Raw genomic sequence first — 18,522 nt, 5'->3', positions numbered from 1 at the left:
TTTTTTTTTTCCTGTCTGTACTATCTACTGTGTGTTCTGCTCTTCTGTTCTCCTTATTTTCCAGACTGGGTTATTCTTCGGAGCTGAAGGTTACTATGTCCTTTATCCTCGCGTGTGAGCATGTGCTTAGACATAAAATTGGGGCATGCAGCCATGACTGCATGCACCCAAAATCTATTCCTGCGTTGCAATTATAAGAAAGGCTCTGAGATTTTGTGTAAACTTAAATCTATTGTGTTGAAACTTCTGGAAATGAGCACTGATAATTGGGAGAACATAGTTTTAAAAAGTGCATAGAGAATGTTATTCCGAGTATATTTAAACTTAGTGTTCAGAATTCACCTAAGGTTAAAAGGACTGAATAATTTATTAGGTTAAGGTGCAGCTTTTGATGGAGAAACTTCTCGGAGCTCTGCCAAGATGATACGTATCTTTTAGGTTTAAGATTCATTCTTCAGTGACAATTTTGTCTTTTTTTTTCTGCCATTTCTTCCATGTAAATATTGTTTTTGCAGATAATTTGACAATACTGTTTGCAGTAGAAAGAGCAATAGTAGCTGTATTTTTTAATGAGGAAACAAAATTATGTGATAAAGTTTTATTAAATATTATTGGTTGGAAAGGAGATGGCATTATAAAGATGAAAACGTTTATGACTAGTAATTTTTGTCTTCTGTGCTTGTACACAAACTGGAAATCAAATTTAACGATGTGTCTAATACTATTTTTTGTTTGGTGAGGAAATACTATTATGTACTTCATATTTTTTAGGTATTATCAGCCTATGCAAACCTGGAAATTCTGGGATTCAGTCTCTTATTGGGGTACTCTGTATACCAAATATGGAAATAAGGGTAGGTGATAAATATTTAGTACTGACTTAGGAATAATATTAGTTGTTTTAATTTTAACGTGTTCTTAACATTTTAACAATTAGCGGTTTAAACACGTACTGCAGTTATTAGACAACTACCGTCGAGTTTATTTGACCTCAAAGTTCAAGTCTATAATTCCGTTATAAAATTCCTGTGAGCATGGAAGTACACCTTGTATTTCTGAGGGGAGGGAATGGAGGAGAGAAGAATTAATACATTAATTTTTTGCTGTGGTCACAAGTCGAAGCAGGTTCACAGTAGCTGCAGTTACAAGTTTAAAGCATAATAATCAGGGTTGAATAAGAGATAAATAAAATTGTTTCTTCCCATTTACCTGTTAAAGCAAGAAATTGATGTTGGCAGTAGTAACTGTTCTAAAAATCTGTAATCCAAGTAGCCTGAGCTGCTGTAGAATTCATAGTAACAATAAAGCACAGTTCTGAAGTAAACAAGCTGTTTCCCTTCTTCTGTTCTCCAGATTATTTCAGTTTATGAAAATAATCATGTTATCAAAAAGAAGGAACACTGAAACAAATACAGCAATTTTAGCACTCCATAGAAATCTCAACTTCAATGTTAATAGTGAACAAAAGGACAATTTTTGTAAATACTATAAAATTCCTGTTGTGATGGTTTTTGGGTTTGTTTTTTTTTTTTGGTAGCGAGGTCTGCTTGAAGTTCTCTATGACATATTTCGCCTTCCTCTCCCTGTTATCGCAGAAGAATTTATTGAGGCACTTCTCAGTGTAGGTAAGTGTTTAGAACCAGTTCACATAAGAATTCTCTACTAAGCTCTTCTGCAAATTTGAACCTTTCAGTATCTCTGCTGTATGGTAAATTACATCAGTATTAACTATTTCATCACTGAATTCTTTGGGTGCTCTGAAGTCCTGTTTAAAATTTTTTATCAACTGTTAGGTGTTTTAAGTTTGATCAAGATCAGCAGTGGAGCATTTACACAAAATACTGTAAGCACATTATTGAAAATAACACTTCTTTGAAGCAGTAAATGCTTTAGTAATGTAGATGTACTGAGTGTTACAGAAAAGTTATTAAACAGAGTCTTTTCTATATATTGTATATCTGCTAGCCGTCTTCTGAACTTTATCAGACTTTTACTTTTCATGTCTTTATATTTAGCAGAGTTAGTCTTTTGTCTTTAGAATTAATCCTTTCTAAACTCAAGAACATCCTCTGCTTTATTTCACAGTGCAAAACTATGAGCCCAAAAGGAGCAAGTTTCAGCCTTTAATGTTCCAGCAATTCTTTTCTTCAAACCCTAGTTATAAATGTTTTGTCATGCAGTTGACTATAAAAGTTTAATCCTTGTTCTGCGTTGATGAGTAAATCAATCGTTATTTGTTGCAAACTCACTATTTTGTGACATATGGATGTACACTTTAAAATTGTAGATTTTGTGATATTTTCTGTTGAACAGTTTAATGTGTTTATGATTTGGAAATGTCATTAATTGGGTAGATACTTAGATACTCTCTTTCTCCTGGCTTTGAAGTTAGCTTTGCTTTGTTCAGGAGTGTGGATTAAGTGACTATATTAGAGATCCATTCTAACAAGATTTTCTAGAATTTGAAAACTGAAATGACATTTGTTGGCAAGAACTATTATTTGCCTACTGACAACCATTAAAATAACACTATGAAATCCAGTGTTCTGATTGTCATTGTCCGTATTTTCTTATTCTAGATCCAGGCAGGTTTCAGGACTGCTGGAGACTTTCTGATGGCTTTGTAGCTGCTGAAGCTAAAACGATATTACCCCATCGAGCCAGGTCAAGGTAAGCATTTAATGAACTTGATCTAAATCCTTGCTTTTGTTTTGTGGTGGTGTTGACAAAATATTTGTTCTTTTCTTGCAGGCACAATAAGAAATTAACTGTCTAAACTATTTCCATACTTTTTGTTCCCTAGGCCTGATCTCATGGATAATTATTTGGCTTTAGTCCTTTCAGCTTTTATTACCAATGGACTTCTAGAGGTAACTAATGACTTTGAATAGATGCTTGCTGCTTTTTTCCTATGAACATTAAAATGTTGTACATTGAATATTGTAATCATTTTATACCTTTTTGAAGGGTCTGGTTGAAGTGATCACAAGTAGTGATGACCATGTGTCTGTTAGAGCAACTATCCTTTTAGGAGAACTTTTGCACATGGTAAGTAAAACTTTTTTGCTGAGAGTAAGTAGTACTAGTAGCTAGTTGTGAGTAGGTATTTCCTATTGCAGCTTTGCATTTGTGTTACAAACTTGGAACATCTGCTTCTTGTCAGAGTAGTGGGTTGATTTACATTACATCTTTTGGCAGTTCATATATTAAAAGCAGTATGAATCAACAGGAAGACCATTTGAAGAGTACTGAAAGTGCTAGGAGTTTTGCTCTAAGGATAATCCTCAGCTCTCAAACTTTCACCAGTACACTTCCTTGCTTCAGTAGCTAGTTGTATTTTAAAGCTGGAGTCCTGCAAACTCACGCTCCAGTTACTGTGTTTGGGAAAAAGACCCTTGCTGATTTTTGCTTTTCTTAGGATGATGGTAGCCCTCTGACAATGTATTTAGCTTTCTCCCTCACAGGCTAGGCAGAGGAAACCTTTTTCATGTTCAGCTTGGTTTGGCTGGGACACTTGATATGATTCATTTAGGCATCTCTAGTTTGAGGGAGTGCTCTTTCAGCACTGCTGTGAGTAGTCCCTGCTACAGACCAGCTGGAGGGACCTTGCTTCATTCTGCTTCCCTCTGCTTAATGTATTTTTTTTACAGTAACTTCTCTCTCTTACCCTAACCTGTTTTGGTATAGAGATGGTATTATTGTTTTCATATACACTCCAGTGTGACCTTTCAGCCTCCTGAGGAGCTGTTAGTCATATGTGAAGTGATATGATTTACCTTTCTTGCAAAACAATTCTTTTATTTTTCACATCCTCTTGTGATGACAGGATAGGATATGCAGCAAAGCACTGTTTGATCAGTTTTCTTATGGGTTTTTAAAATCTTTTTTTCCAAATAAACTACTTCATAGGAGATGGTAAGATTGTGAAATACAACTTTGTCTTATGAAAATTTGAATATGAGTTGTCAGACGCATCTTCAGACTATCAGCTCATTTCAGTGGTGCTTAATGCCTCAAAAATGTCACAATCTTCAGACATGGGATTGCTTATTACTACAGTGACTTAAAACTTCTCAGCTCAGCGGCATGGGTCACAACTGCAATGAATCTGGTCTTTAGTCTTTTCAGTGATTTTTCTTTAAAAATTGTTTCTTGACTATTCACTCAGCCATGTAGTTTAAAGAGAGGAATCTGTAATAATATATGCTATTTTTCTAGTTTCCAGAATACCTTTAAATGAGGCTGAGTGTTACTGACATTTACTTGAGTATGCTGCAAAGCATAGGTATTTTTGTTTGCTGAAGAGGTGATTCGTTAGTCAGAGATGACTGTTTATCAAAATACTGAACAAATATTTGTACTTTTATTTAGCTTTAAAAGCCTGAAGTAATTTCTTCACCTTCATTTAATTTCCAAAAATATTTGCAGAACTACCTACATTTTCCAAAATAAAAGCAATTAAATGTCTACTAACTTAGTAAGCTATGTTAATTAATCATATTTTTGTCTGTGTCTACAGAAACTTTTTAATAGACATCATCAGCTTAACTTGAATTTCTGATTTTAGATTTTTTTAGTACTTTTATACACATCACATAAAGATATCTGATGGTTTGCATGTTTTTGCATATTACCACTTTAGAAACTACCACATTGTGTTAAGTTACTTTCAATTGTGTTGCAGATTGATATGTTAGATCAGTTCAAAGTAGTATTTGTAATTATTGCTCTGATGCTATGCAAAAAGTAATTTTGTTGTTATGCATTTGTGAAAGTCTTGTGAAAAGTCATACATTCTTCAGATATTGGTCCTAAAAAGATGGCTAACAATTTTGTAATAAGTTAACTTATTACTTATTAAGTTAACTGGTCTTTTTTTTTTTAGGCAAACACAATTCTTCCTCATTCTCATAGCCATCACCTGCACTGCTTACCAACGCTAATGAATATGGCAGCATCCTTTGACATCATGAAAGAGAAAAGACTGTAAGAATTCTCAGTTGTACTTAAAAGCAAAAATATTTACATCTCCTTTTCCGCCTATGGTTGAGTGAAAACATACATTACAAGTTTTCTGGTGGCTGAAACCACTGCTATTTTTATTTAAAAGTAAACAAATGCATGCATGTAGAAATACTCTGTCATGCTTTCTAGGGAAATAGTCTGCAGCTCCTCATTACAGAGATGTTTACAGTAACAATTTGGAAATTTCAAAAGAAAGTTTTGATAGTACCTTTCAGAACACTTTTGCATAAATTGGAAGATATTTACAGAGAATTTTTCTTAAATGAACTCTGAGGCATTATTTGACCAAGCAAAGCAACATCCGAGACCGTGTTGTGTGTTTGACCTCTTCATTGTTTCACACTTCATTTTTGGCATTTTAATACAATTAAGCTTTCAAAATTAAAGAAGCGTCTACCAATTCTTTTCTTCCATTGTTGTTTATCTGTAGCTAATAAAAAATAATCTTTTTTTCTTTAAATAAACCACCTTTTTTTTTTTCTTTAGAAGAAAATGGCGATTGTAACAATAGTCACTATGTTAAAACTTCGTGATGCTTTTGTTTGAAGTTTGCACTAATGATTTTTTCACTTCTATTTATATACAAGAATGCATGAACAGAAATTTTAAGTTAAGTGCAGCATTCTGCAGTGGCATGTAGTTAAGCGGTATTAGGGAACTGTTTGACAGTGATGGTGCCAATCAAATGAGGTATATTTAGCATCTGACTTGAAAAAAGTTTATAGAAATTTTTTATTCCTCTTTGAACTAGAAATACTTGAAAGTTGAAATTTTTTAAAAGCTGTGGACTTTTAAATTTTATTTTACTTATTTTTTTATAATTTCACTGTAGATCTACTAGTCTTGCAATTGAACCTCTGAAGTGCTCTGTCACAGACTTCCTTATTTTATTTGCTTAGCAGGTTTTTTTTTCTGCCAGCACTATTTTGTAATTAACTGTTTCTGCTGTTGTCAGCTGTCATTTCTATTACTTGTTATCTTTTCCTGGGAAACTTCTTACATGCTGTCGCTGAACTACTTAGCTATAAAGAGCAGGAAATATGTTACTGATACTCCTGCCACCCTCTGGGTGGGGGGGAGTGGGGGGGGAAGAGAATTTACAAGAAATACTGTTCTTAGTCAAAGTTGAAGCTAGCCCTCTCAACTTTACTGCAGAACATTGATCTACTATGACTTCTCACTTTATCAGCTTTAAACTTTACAATATCTTCTGTAAATAGCGATGGGCACCACTAATTGCAGAGTAGAAGAAAAGGTATCAATAAGGCTTATTTTTCAGTACTAGAATTTCTGAAAGATAATTTTCTGTATAATTTCAGTACAAGACTGAGACCTATGGATGTATGAAAATTTGTATCAAGAAAATTGTTTTCTTTTTATTTGTTTTAGAATTGTTGGTCAGTTCTTTCTTGAGCTATGTTTATTTACTGAAGATGGCAGTGGCACTCTTAAGTGGGATAACAGCTGCCAAATACTGATTGTAGGTTTTTATTTTTTCTGTTAGACGAGCAAGTGCTGCACTCAACTGCTTAAAACGTTTTCATGAGATGAAGAAAAGAGGACCTAAACCTTACAGCCTCCATTTAGATCATATTATTCAGAAAGCAATCTCAACACACCAAAAAAGGGATCAGTACCGCGTGCAGAAAGACATCTTTATTTTAAAGGTATTACCATTATTGATTTTTCAAAACTCAATTTGACTTTGTATTTTGAAGCCTTAGATCCTGTCCCCCTAGTCTTTGCTCATCCAATTCAAAGCCATTTATGTGATTTCTTTGTGGTATTTCTTCATTTAATTTTTTGTAGGTACTTGTGGATGCTATATTGCATTTCTAGAAATTAAGGAGTGAAATTACAATAATTTTAATGCTTTTTAGGATCAATTGTGGTCTCTTCCTGTTAGATTCTTAATGCAGTACTACAACCATGCAATTTACTTTCAAGTGCGAGTTACTGTGGAGCATAGCCCTTTTAATGATTGTTCTGTGAACAGTCACGTATCATGTGACAAGACTGAAAAAAATGATGCAAGGAAACTTACTGTAGTTTTTCATGTCTGTATTCCAGGATACAGAAGAAGCGCTTGTAATGAATCTTCGAGACAGCCAAGTTCTCAATCATAAAGAGAACCTTGACTGGAATTGGAATCTAATAGGGACCATACTGAAGGTGAGCATAAAAAGAGCATGAGCATGAGTATGTGAGTTTTGACTTTCTAATATTAATTCCATACTACATGGCAAAATCTGTTTTATTTCTGAAAATTAGTATCATGTGAGTTTAATCAGTGCTGATATAGTCTCTTTGTATACAGCCCTTAAACTATGTGCAAAAATACACTACAGTTAAATTCACAAATTTCTTTAACAGCATGTATTAAGTTTTATATAACTTTATTTGTGTAGAAAGAGACTTTACAGAATTAGCTATAGTGACTTTATAGCTGCTAATACTTTAGACTTCAGTCCAAACTACACAGGGATACTGCCTCATTTGATTTCGTACCAGATTTTTTTTTTTTTAATAATATGAGCTGGAGGTGGGTTATAGATCAAACTTCGGATGCTTAGACTGCACCACATATGAAAACTTCAGTAGCATGCAATCTTATTGTATGTTTTTAACTAATACAAATACTCCTGTAGCATAAGTTCATTGCAAAATTAATTTGTTTTTACAGAATAAAGGAAATATCTCTGACAGGGAGAGCATTATCTTGAATACATGTGATGCATAACTTTTAAGACTGCTGCTATTTTTAAGCAGAAAACTTAATTTCTTTAAGTGGGAAAACTTTGAGTGAGTACTCAGTATAGTTTTCCTGTCATTCTGCGCATCAAAACCATCCTTCTGTTGTTACCAACAAGTAATGTTTTCTTACTGTCTGCTTTAATGTGTTGTTACAAAGATGGTGAAAGTTCAAAAAAGGATTAATAATGACAATCATAATCAAGATTCTATTTAAAAAAACAAAAGAAACTAAATATTTCTGTTTATTTTTTCAGGGACTGATAAACTTGAGAGAGAGCAAGAATCTGTCTGGTGTAAAGACCTGAATATAAACATGACAGTAGCTTTGCTCCAGCAAATTTCCCTTTACAGGCTTTTTGCTGCAATTAGTGGACTTACTGGGTTTTTAGATATCTGTGATTATTGATAGAAATTTTTACCTTTGGTTCAGTATTAAATATATTATCAAGAAGCTGGTTTTGACAATCTTTCTCCTAATTAGTCTGTGTAGTACTCTGATAATGCGTATTCGGTGTTTTTTTTAACCTGAAATTTAGGTCAAACTAAGTTTCTGTGCTATCTCAGACCTCTCCAACAGTGTGTTTTCTAGCGTTCTGTCAAGCAGTTGCTAATGTCTCAAAATCAGAGACTTCTTTATTTCAGAATGTAAAGACTGTGTGTTTTCTGGTTTAACCACTTCCGTTCCTGTTAAACTGCACAACACCAGCATAAACTAAGAGTTAATCAGAATGCTGCATCTTTAGTCCTCTGATCCAGATTCCAGTGTTTGGACTTCGCTATCTCGTGTGGCTGCTTTCCTCCTTCCTGTCTCTGTAACAGATTTACATCTCTGGAGCATCAGCTTTCTAACCACCGCACTACTTGCATCTCCTGTGGCTCTTTACTTGCTCAGCTTGCTGTCTAAGCTGCTAATAGAGCAGCAAAAGTGGCATGTGGCTAAATTGCGACCGTCGTTGACAGCAGAGCTTCATATTTTATCTGGCACTGTTACTAGGGTAGTCAGTTCTACTAATCATTATCTAGTGTGCTATATATCTTAATACTAGTATATCAGTTGGAAATGACTATCACTTGGGTAGAAAAGAAGATTGATTACACTTTTTTCCATCCTTTCCAAGAAGATACCTACTAGTAGCAACAAAAATAAATCTGAAGCTATAGAGACAACAGATGGCTGTAAAAACAGAGGAAAATGTAACAGGAAGAAAGGATAGGTCCAGAAGAGAGTGTTGTGGTTTCATGTGATCCTTCTTAAAACATCGTACGGCATATCAACAGGGAGTTTAAATACCATTTTAATACGCAGCATTTAAGTGAGCTATAATAGAATAATGATTATTTTTAAAACCAATCTGATTAATAGTGAAAACAACAGAAAAAAAATTGATTTCCCTATTATGCATATAAATTTTTTTGTTATTTGCAGAGAAGAAACTGATCAAAATTGTTTATTTTTCATTAACTTTTCATAGTTTGCTATTTTCATTAGAACTGTGGCCTTGTACATATAGCATGCAACTGACATTCCCTGTCCTCTAGAAAAAAAATCACAGTTCTTGGAGCAAGAAGTGTGGGCTTTTCAATAAAATAACTTTTTTTTTTTTAATAACATTAGAATCAGGTAAATAGGTAAATATAGTTATAATAGAAATTAGTAAATTTTAGTGACTAATCACAGACTGATGTACAAGTTTCATATAATGCTATATTTGCTGTTTTTCTAGTGGCCAAATGTAAATCTAAGGAACTATAAAGATGAACAGTTGCACAGGTAGGTAAAAATTACGTAGAATTCCTTTGAAGAAAGACATTTGGGAAAACTGGTTTTTAATACTGCAATAAAGTATTCCTTGGATATGTCACGTTTTTAAAACTTAATCTGTAGACAAGCACCAAAAATGAAAAATTAGATAATTAGGATGATATTTACTTTAAATAAGCAAGTCATTAAGCTTTAGTGGTTTCTTTTCTATGCACAGATACTTTTTGTTCCCTTAAGAAGAGTCACGCTGGCTTTGTGAACCTTTTATTTTAAACCTTAAAGTATTACCTCTTTGATATTTCATATATTAGTCTTTGATGACAGAACTTGACAAATTTTGATAGAGTTGTATACTGCAGTTGTATAATTATAGCTTTTATGAAAAAATAGGAAATTATTTCTAGTTGCAATGAATGGCAAGGCAAGCATATGTGATTAAAATAAAAACAAAAACCAGAAAAACAGTACAGCTCTGGTTGCCTTCATGTCTATTGGCATTACGACATTTTTATTAATTTTGTGCGTGTGTAGTAATATTGTTACTAATTCTTGGATGTCCCTTTTAACATGTATTCCAAAAATTTATTTGATTAAATTATTTTGAAGATTAGTTCTGTATTTGTAGGCACAGAAAGTTAATTCTACATGAATTTGAGGAAAAACCTAAATCTAAAATTATTATGTTGCTCCATTTTAAATTTTTACTAAAAAGTAATCACGCTGCTTTTATATAGTGTTCCCAGCATAAGTGCTGGTCCCATTGTAATCATAGCCATAATTTAATTATGCATTTTTATGTTTTCTGGTTTTCTTCTTCCCTAAACATTAATTACCAATCTGTACTTTGTGGTAAACCAGATTTTCCAAATCTGGTTATTTGTAACATTACTTCTCTAAAGCAATGGCTGCAGTCCCAACTGTGATACCTGCACCCACTCCTCTACCTGCCTACCTGGGACTGTGTTCCTTTTCTCTGGTTTTGTGCTGCACTCAACCATTTTTCAGTGCCTAAACATTTTAATACAAAATAAATTGAGAAACTCTAGGGTTGAGTTAGTGTAAACCTTCTACAGTTCATTAATCCTTTCTGCAGGATTGTGGGTTAGATGTTTTAATGGCTTTAAAATGCTGTTGCTTTTGTTTAATTATAACTAATTAAGCCAAAAATCTCTCTAATTTCACTGCTGATCATAAAAAATTTTCAGCCACTTTGGTTTTGAAGGGTAAAGTGTATTTATTTTTCCTTCCATGAGTTTTCTTGGATTTTTTGCTGTTCGTGTTCTTGTGATGATCTTACAACTGTTAAAGTGAAATTGTATTTTTGATTTAGATTCCTTCATTTCATAAAGATACATGTGATGTGTGTATACACATGTATGTGTATATACATACATATATATATACACACACTTAAGTATACTCATACATACATGCACATATAAATACAATAAATATGTAGCAATAAATAAATTGTAATATATTTACTGCTATTTATAACATATATTAACACACAAATTTATATGTGTGTGTCGTAGTTCAGCCCTGATCGGGACCAGACTACGCAGTCTCTCTCTCACTCCCCCCACCCCCCAAGAGAATAGGGGGAGATGATGTAAGAAAAACAGCTCAAGGTTTGAGATAAGGACAGGGAGAAATCCTTAAAATTACCATCACAGGCAAAACAGACTTGACTTGGGGAAAACTATTCATTTATTTCTAAAACTAGCAGGAGAATGAGACCCCCACCCCTCCCTCTTCCCGGGCTTAACATTATCTCTACCTCCTTCCCCTCCCGAGTGACACAGTGGGGAAGAGGGAATGGGGGTCGCGGTCAGTTCATCACGCGTTGTTTTATGCTGCTACTTCGTTGGCGGGGGAAGAACTCCTCGCATTCCTCCTCTGCTCCATCATGGGGTCCCTCCCACGGGCCACAGTCCTTCATGAAACTGCTCCGGCGTGGGTCATCTCTTCCACGGGGTGCAGTCCCTCCAGAACAGCTGCCCCAGCGGGCCCTCCATGGGCCGCAGCCTCCTTCAGGCTTCCACCTGCTCCGGCGTGACGTCCTCCCCAGGCTGCAGGTGGATCTCTGCCCCTCCGTGGACCTCCATGGGCTGCAGGGGGACAACCTGCTCCACCATGGTCACCACCACAGGCTGCAGGGGAATCTCGGCCAGGACCCTCATTACTCCTCCCCCTCCTTCTTCACTGACCTTGGCGTCTGCAGCCGTTCCTCACAACAGGCTGGCAGACGCCTCTCAGGATCCTTTTTACATCTCATTCACTTCTCATCTCCTCTCCACTTCTTGCAGCCGGGCCGGGCTGAGTTGGGCCCAGTCAGCCGCCCGGTGGGAGGCCAGAGGGTGAGGCCTGCAAGGCCCACAAGGCTTGCGCCTCCCCCCTCTCTGCCCCTGCTCAGCTGCTTCACATTTTTTTTTTTTTTCCTGTTTTTCCCTTCTTAAATACGTTATCACAGAGGCATTATCACCGGACGTTCTGCTACCAACTGGCTCGGCGTTGGCCAGCAGCAGGTCCGCCCTAGGCCTGGCCGAGTCCACTGAACAAAGGGGAGCGACTTCTAGCAGTTTCCTACAGAAGCTACCACCTTAGGCCCCCCATTTACTAAACAAAACCAGAACAGTGTGTTAATATATGTAATATATTTATTGCTAATAACTCAGAGTGAAATACATTTAATTTAACAAAACTTAAAGAAGCCCTCAAATTTCCTATATGACTGATCCCCTGTTTGGAGTTGGGGATAGTGGCTTACACTCACTTTTTTTAACTAAAGTTGCAGGGCTTTAGTTAAAAGTTAAAAAAAGTTAATTCTTGACATATTTACCTTTAGACAGAACATTCTCTATTTTTTGACAAAGAATTGGTGAGGGGAAGTGCTTTGCTCAAGATTTATTCCTGCAGTACAAAATTCAAGCTGTATTGCTCACTATGATTTCAAAAAGTCTGGGTGAGAGTCTGCGTTTGCAATTACTGTGTTATGCTTCAGAAATGTTTAAGTGAGGTGAATGAAAATACAGTTGCTGAATAAATACAGCCTTTTTCTGGTAGAACACAAAAATGTATTTTTCACAGTAGCATTAGCTATTACAGCTGAAGAAGACCCATGTCACAGATTCTTTTTTAAGTCTTTGTAGATCTAGATAGTATAGTTTTTGAAACTCACCACAGGATAAATTACGGTAGAATAAACTATAAGCATAAGAATGAGAAGGAAGCTATGGTTTCTGAGAGCATAGGGATTTTGAGTTCCGTTGCCTATTTTAAGTCATGGCATAGAAAAGCCTTTATAACACACACTACAGCTATGTCTCTGAAATCTTGTCAGTATAGACTTGTTAGCTACCTGCTGCTCTTTTAATAACTTTTGAAAATTCACTACCTGTAAGCCAATTTAGTGATAACATATCTTTTCTGCCAGCATCATTTCGTAGTATTCTTGTCATACTGAAAAATAGCAAATTCTTTTTTGCTTTCCATAGGTTTGTAAGGAGATTGCTATATTTTTACAAGCCTAGCAGTAAACTGTATGCCAACTTGGATCTGGACTATACCAAGGCTAAGCAGCTCACTGTTGTTGGTTGTCAGTTTACTGAATTTCTTCTTGAATCAGAAGAGGTAAGAAATTTTCACCTAAAAGACTGCAGATAGTAGTGCTGCTGCATGGCAACAAGAGGAAAAACTTTGATTGTAGTAAAGACTCCTGTAGACTTTGAGTGTTAAATGTAAAACGAACTGTGTAATTAAGAAATATAACTTAAAATCTTGAATTGTCCAGATGAGACGACACTGAGAAAAACAACTGTGTTTAAGTAGAAGTTTTTTTTTAAATACAGCTTTAGTAAATGCAGCTTAAACTTAGGAGTTTTAATTTTTTCTGCTGTGTATATCCTTCCTTTCTCTGCCTTCTTTCTTGTGTGCTGAAGATCTTTATGCCTCAGGCCAGAGGAAAATGTCACTGGATAATCCTTCTCCTTGAAAGAGTAGAGCTGGTCCTAAGATAATCTCCGAACTAAATCTTTTTTGCCTTGAACCTTTTTCTTTAGTCTGAATTGTGTTTGCCGTCCAGCAGTTCTATTTTGTTTCTGTATTGTGTTTGTACATTTTAAGAAATGTAAAATCATGGATTTCAGTAGAGAAGAGAGACCCAGTTCTCTTACTAGTAAATGCTGTTACTCTTTGTTTTGTTAGGATGGACAAGGTTACCTGGAGGAATTGGTCAAAGATATTGTACATTGGCTCAACACTTCATCAGGAATGAAACCTGAACGTAGTCTTCAAAATAATGGGTTACTAAATACCCTTAGCCAGCACTACTTTCTATTTTTTGGTACTCTCTCTTGTCACCCTCATGGAGTGAAAATGCTTGAAAAATGTAATGTGTTTCAGTGGTGAGTGTTCTTATTCTATTTGAATTGTGCTTGTGAGTATAATGGTTATGACAATTGTAAACTGTGCGTGAGGACCACTGCCTGTAAAGCTGAAAACTTTAAAATTATTTTGATTTACTTCCAAGTAAAGATCCCTAGTTGTGGGCACTTTCAGGTTTTTTGTGGGGTTTTTTTTTTTTTTTAAGAAGAGGTCTTTTAATCTGTCCTTACTGAACAGATTTACACGATTGTCACAAAATAGCGTACTTTTTTCTGTCCACACATATCTGACAGAAATAAGTATCAGGAAGCATGATACTGTACTGAAAAGACAGGAAAAACCACAAACAAACCAAAACAAACAACACACAAACCATCAAAAACTGGCAATATCATACTGTCTGTGAAATGAGATCATGCATGTTGTACCTAAACTTCAGGCCAGTATATTTGAGTGAGGCTGTGAAGTTCAAAATTTTGTTCTGGCACAAATAAACGTACCTTCCTTTGGGAGTAAATTGGCTGGTGGCTAATACCAGTTTATTTTAAATATAGTAAACTTGAAGTGAAAATTCAGGTGTTTTTATGTACTCTGTTTTTTTAAATTGCTTTAATTGATTCTTAGAGTGCAGGTTTTTTTACTGGCTTCAGAAAACGTGGTTTACAGTAAAATCTGGACAGTTAATAAGACTAACCTTATAGTAAGCTTTACACACAGAATATTTTACAATGAGGAACTGTTGAGAGTTCAGAGGAACTGTTCAGAACATTTATTTTTGTACTTATAATCACTAATTAAATTATTACAGAGAATATATATAAAATATGTTGGTTTGGAGGTTTTTCCTGTGAGTTTAGTGCATTATTTGGTCCCTATTTGATTCTAACAACAGTAATAGTTTAAAGTTACTCCATTTCATATGAGAACTTACTTTGTAGTCTGCATTTATAAAAATGAAAGTCTAATTCAAAGTACTTAGGTTTAAATTACTGATTGACTAAATAAATGGGTTTGAGTGGGTTCAAATACTAATTTTTATTTTCTTCTCCCGCCTTTTCGCCCTCTAGTCTTCTAAATCTTTGTTCTTTGAAGAACCAGGATCACTTGTTAAAACTGACTGTTTCTAGTTTGGATTACAGCAGAGATGGTTTAGCAAGAGTCATCCTTTCTAAAATCCTGACAGCAGCTACTGATGTAAGTTTGATTCAAGTTATATTCTGTTGTTATTTGCCACTAGACATTAATTTTGTTATTCAAGGTGTTTTATATATCCAGAAAGGATATAAAGCTATATATCCAGAATAGCTATCAAGCTATTATATATCCAGAAAGGTTTCTATTTTTGTGTTCAGAGAAATTAAACTCTACTCATTCCACTTCTGAATTTGATGTGAACGGAACACCTACATTTGTATTTATGCTCAACAAATTAAGCTGTTCAAAGAGAAGTTACTCTTAAGTGTGAAGAGGAGTAAAGTCTTTAAATCCATAAACCAAATGTAACATTATTGTCTACCTTAGTAAATCAATCATGAAGGCATTGTTTTCACAAGTAAAAATGTCTATTTCTAGCAGTAATAAACAGATTAACCTTCTAATGGTAGATGCTGTTTGATAATGATTGAGGTTACTGTGAAGGAACTGAGTAGAAGCTATAGCTCCTGGAACGAGGGAGTGGTTCAGAAATAGGCATTGGGGTTTGTACTTGTGAATCAGAGAAGGTGAGTGGAAATAAAACACAGACTTACGTAGACTTGGGAAAGGAAGCTTTTGAACTTTTTAGAATAGAGAAATCAATCCTGTGTAACATAGTAAAGAAGCAAGCATTGGTGTCAGGGAAATAACAATTAGTAAGTTGAAATCTAACTAGGAAAACAACTTTCATTACTTCAGGGAGAGCTATTCTTCGGTTGCTTGGACAAGGCAGAATATATTCTAGAGTGGACACGACGGAATAAGACACTAGCTTTAAATATCTCATTGTATTTTAGAAGAGATGAGGGAAAGAAAGAAATTGAGGCTGTTTCGGTTGAGACTATCAATGATTCTTAGGGGTAAAGAGTGGGGTCTGAAAGTAATTAAGGAATGGGGTTAAAGGAATGACTCCTTGAAAGAAGGGAGTGAAGCTCCCTACTGAATAATTTTCAAGTAGTCTTTCAATGAAGTGATGACTTTGATATCCTGTCTGCAAAGTTGTTTTGTGCCTAGTCAGAGCAAGAAAACAGAAATGAATTTGTTGCAAGGACACATGCCTATGTCTTTATTAGACTTCTAAGCTCCTGTTAAGAACTGTCAGTTAAGAGCAATTTAGACTGTGGAACTTCATTTAGCTGTTTCTATTGAGATTTTGTGTCAGTGGGTAGTGCTGCCTGCTCCCTCCACCACCTCATAGCTATTTTTACCTCGTGAAAGGGGGCCACACATGGAGGAAGAACAGTCCAGCATTTCAGTTTCTCCAAATGCAAGCTAGTTAAATATTAGAAAAAAGTCCAGGCGTGCTGTCATATCTCCTCAACAAAGCATACAGTTACACTAATAATTTGAGGTATTTTGTTATGAATTAATGTTTTGTGGTTTAGATTTTGAGAGAGATTTATTGATTGTGATATCTGAGGTATGAAGACTTAAATTATTTTTTGAGATAAATACTTAAAATGTTTTCAAGCATCCAGTATTTACACCAGGAGCTTTATGTAAGCATGAATGAGTTGATCTCATTCCAAATGTTCTATAAAAATCTACTTTTCTCCTTTTTTTTTTACATCTTAGAGGTGGGGAAAAAAAAAAACAAACCAAAACAAACCAGAATGTTTTCAGCTCTGAAACAGGTTTCACTAGCTGTAAGTGGATTGACTTTAAGTGGAACATACTGTCCCAAGCATATACAAAGCCAGCAAGCAGCTGAGAGCCACTGCTGCTCTTAGTGATGATAACTAAAACCAGAATTTCCAACTATTTGTAACAAACAATAGGTAATAAACACTTCTTGTACTTTGGAGGTGAATAGAATAGAAACTAAGAAAGCTTGTAGAGCCCCCAGGTTTACCCATTTCAGTTCTGGTCTGTTTGGGATCTGGTCTCATCCCTGACATTATCATGACTCTTTAATGCCAGACCTTGACAGATGTTGAAGTAGAACTGTTTGGAGAAAGCTAAGAGATGTTTTGCAGGCTCAGAAACTTAAGAACACAAATTCTGGAGCTCAAACCTAAATAACTGGTTTTAATTAGAGGTCTTTCTTGCCGGATACACTGACACCTTCTCACATCTGTGATGTTTTAAGATCTCAGCCTGCATGAGTAGCGTATGGCTACTGAGTTATAATGCTTCAATTTGCCAGTCTTACCTTGATGCATAGATCTAGCAGCATTGTCTAGGGAAACAGCAGAGATCAAGTAACGGAATGGTTTTGGCAGACTCCTGATATGTAAGAGAATAGAAGTTATTAGGATATATCTTCTCAGCTGCTGAGCACTGACTTACTGTATAAGTAAAAGTGTAACCTGTCCCATGTGTGTACAATATGGGTAAATAGTTCTTAATACCAGAGTTAGGTATGCATTCAAGTATAGCAGGCGTCTAACCATAGGAATCTCCAGGCAAGTTAATATCTGAGATACGTTCTGACTTAAATTCTACTATTTAGAGTTCTGTTGCACTGGATGGGACTGTACCCTGATTTTTGTGCGCTGCAATAGTGTGAGAATCCCTTCTATCTATATACATGTTTTTAAAGAAGTTTTACTAACCCATCTAAAAATTATTTAAAAATTAAATCTGTTTTTTTCATTTCGAATGTACATGAATTTTATACTATCAGGATATGAAAAAAGAAGGAAATTTTGCTGTTTGAACCTCTTAAATAGAGCCTGACTTCCTTTGTGGAACTCCCAAGGGATGGATAATACTACTTCAAGGTGTTTTCTTTCCTGAATTAGTTGACCTACTTGTAATTGTTGGAATTCATAGGGAAATACTTTGTATATTTAATTTAAAAGAGGAAAATCACAAATAGGATGGACTATCTCAGCCACCAGAAATGGGTCTATGTTTGCATCAACTACACTGTACTTGAATAAAAATTGTTTACTTTCTTAAGAAATTATTTTCTTGTATTACTATGTGCCCAACCACATATATTCTTATGATGGAAACTGAACTGATGGGATTTTGAAGAGAAAATTTCACTGAATACTACTTGATAAAAAAGCGAAATATTAACCTGTCGAAGAACCTTTGGCAATGGTTGGTGTACGCAACACTGCCAGTATTGTCTCTTGGACAAAACGTTTGTCTTCAATATTTCTGGTGTTTATGCTCCCAATGGAAGATCAAAATGTTAAAAGCTAATCAAAAGGTTGCAACTTTTTGATTATTTTACTATTAACAAGTCTCTTCCAGAAATTAAAATATTAATATGAGGTGGAAATAATTGCCAATTCCAAGAGGATAAGAGACCTGAAAGAATATGGGAATATTGAACTGACAGGTATTTGCGTGGGCAGTTTGACTGACTGAGGAGTAATTTGGAAGTACTTCCGTTTAGATGTTAGGGTAAGGTATCTGCCATTTTCTGGGGTTTACAGTCTGGAATT

General features: G+C 35.2%; 1 protein-coding gene across 3 annotated transcripts in view; it reads left to right on the top strand.

Annotated features, from left to right (window-relative positions):
* RICTOR (RPTOR independent companion of MTOR complex 2) overlaps positions 1 to 18,522 on the top strand; it is an 85,101-nt gene that overhangs the window by 42,265 nt on the left and 24,314 nt on the right. For 2 of the 3 annotated variants that reach the window (XM_086771161.1, XM_086771160.1), the window contains 12 exons: positions 772 to 854; positions 1,538 to 1,625; positions 2,580 to 2,670; positions 2,804 to 2,870; positions 2,968 to 3,048; positions 4,886 to 4,986; positions 6,530 to 6,692; positions 7,096 to 7,197; positions 9,504 to 9,550; positions 13,039 to 13,174; positions 13,748 to 13,947; positions 14,995 to 15,121. In XM_086771161.1, the coding sequence (XP_086627287.1) occupies positions 772 to 854; positions 1,538 to 1,625; positions 2,580 to 2,670; positions 2,804 to 2,870; positions 2,968 to 3,048; positions 4,886 to 4,986; positions 6,530 to 6,692; positions 7,096 to 7,197; positions 9,504 to 9,550; positions 13,039 to 13,174; positions 13,748 to 13,947; positions 14,995 to 15,121 (1,286 nt within the window). The remainder of the gene's footprint in view (positions 1 to 771; positions 855 to 1,537; positions 1,626 to 2,579; positions 2,671 to 2,803; positions 2,871 to 2,967; positions 3,049 to 4,885; positions 4,987 to 6,529; positions 6,693 to 7,095; positions 7,198 to 9,503; positions 9,551 to 13,038; positions 13,175 to 13,747; positions 13,948 to 14,994; positions 15,122 to 18,522) is intronic. The other variant, XM_086771163.1, reaches the window with a different exon arrangement.

This window comes from Chlamydotis macqueenii, chromosome Z (genome assembly GCF_036417535.1).
Source record: "Chlamydotis macqueenii isolate bChlMac1 chromosome Z, bChlMac1.mat, whole genome shotgun sequence".
Taxonomy (NCBI): domain Eukaryota; kingdom Metazoa; phylum Chordata; class Aves; order Otidiformes; family Otididae; genus Chlamydotis; species Chlamydotis macqueenii.
The sequence above is the reverse complement of the archived record's forward strand: the minus strand, read 5'-3'. Positions and strand labels throughout refer to the sequence as shown.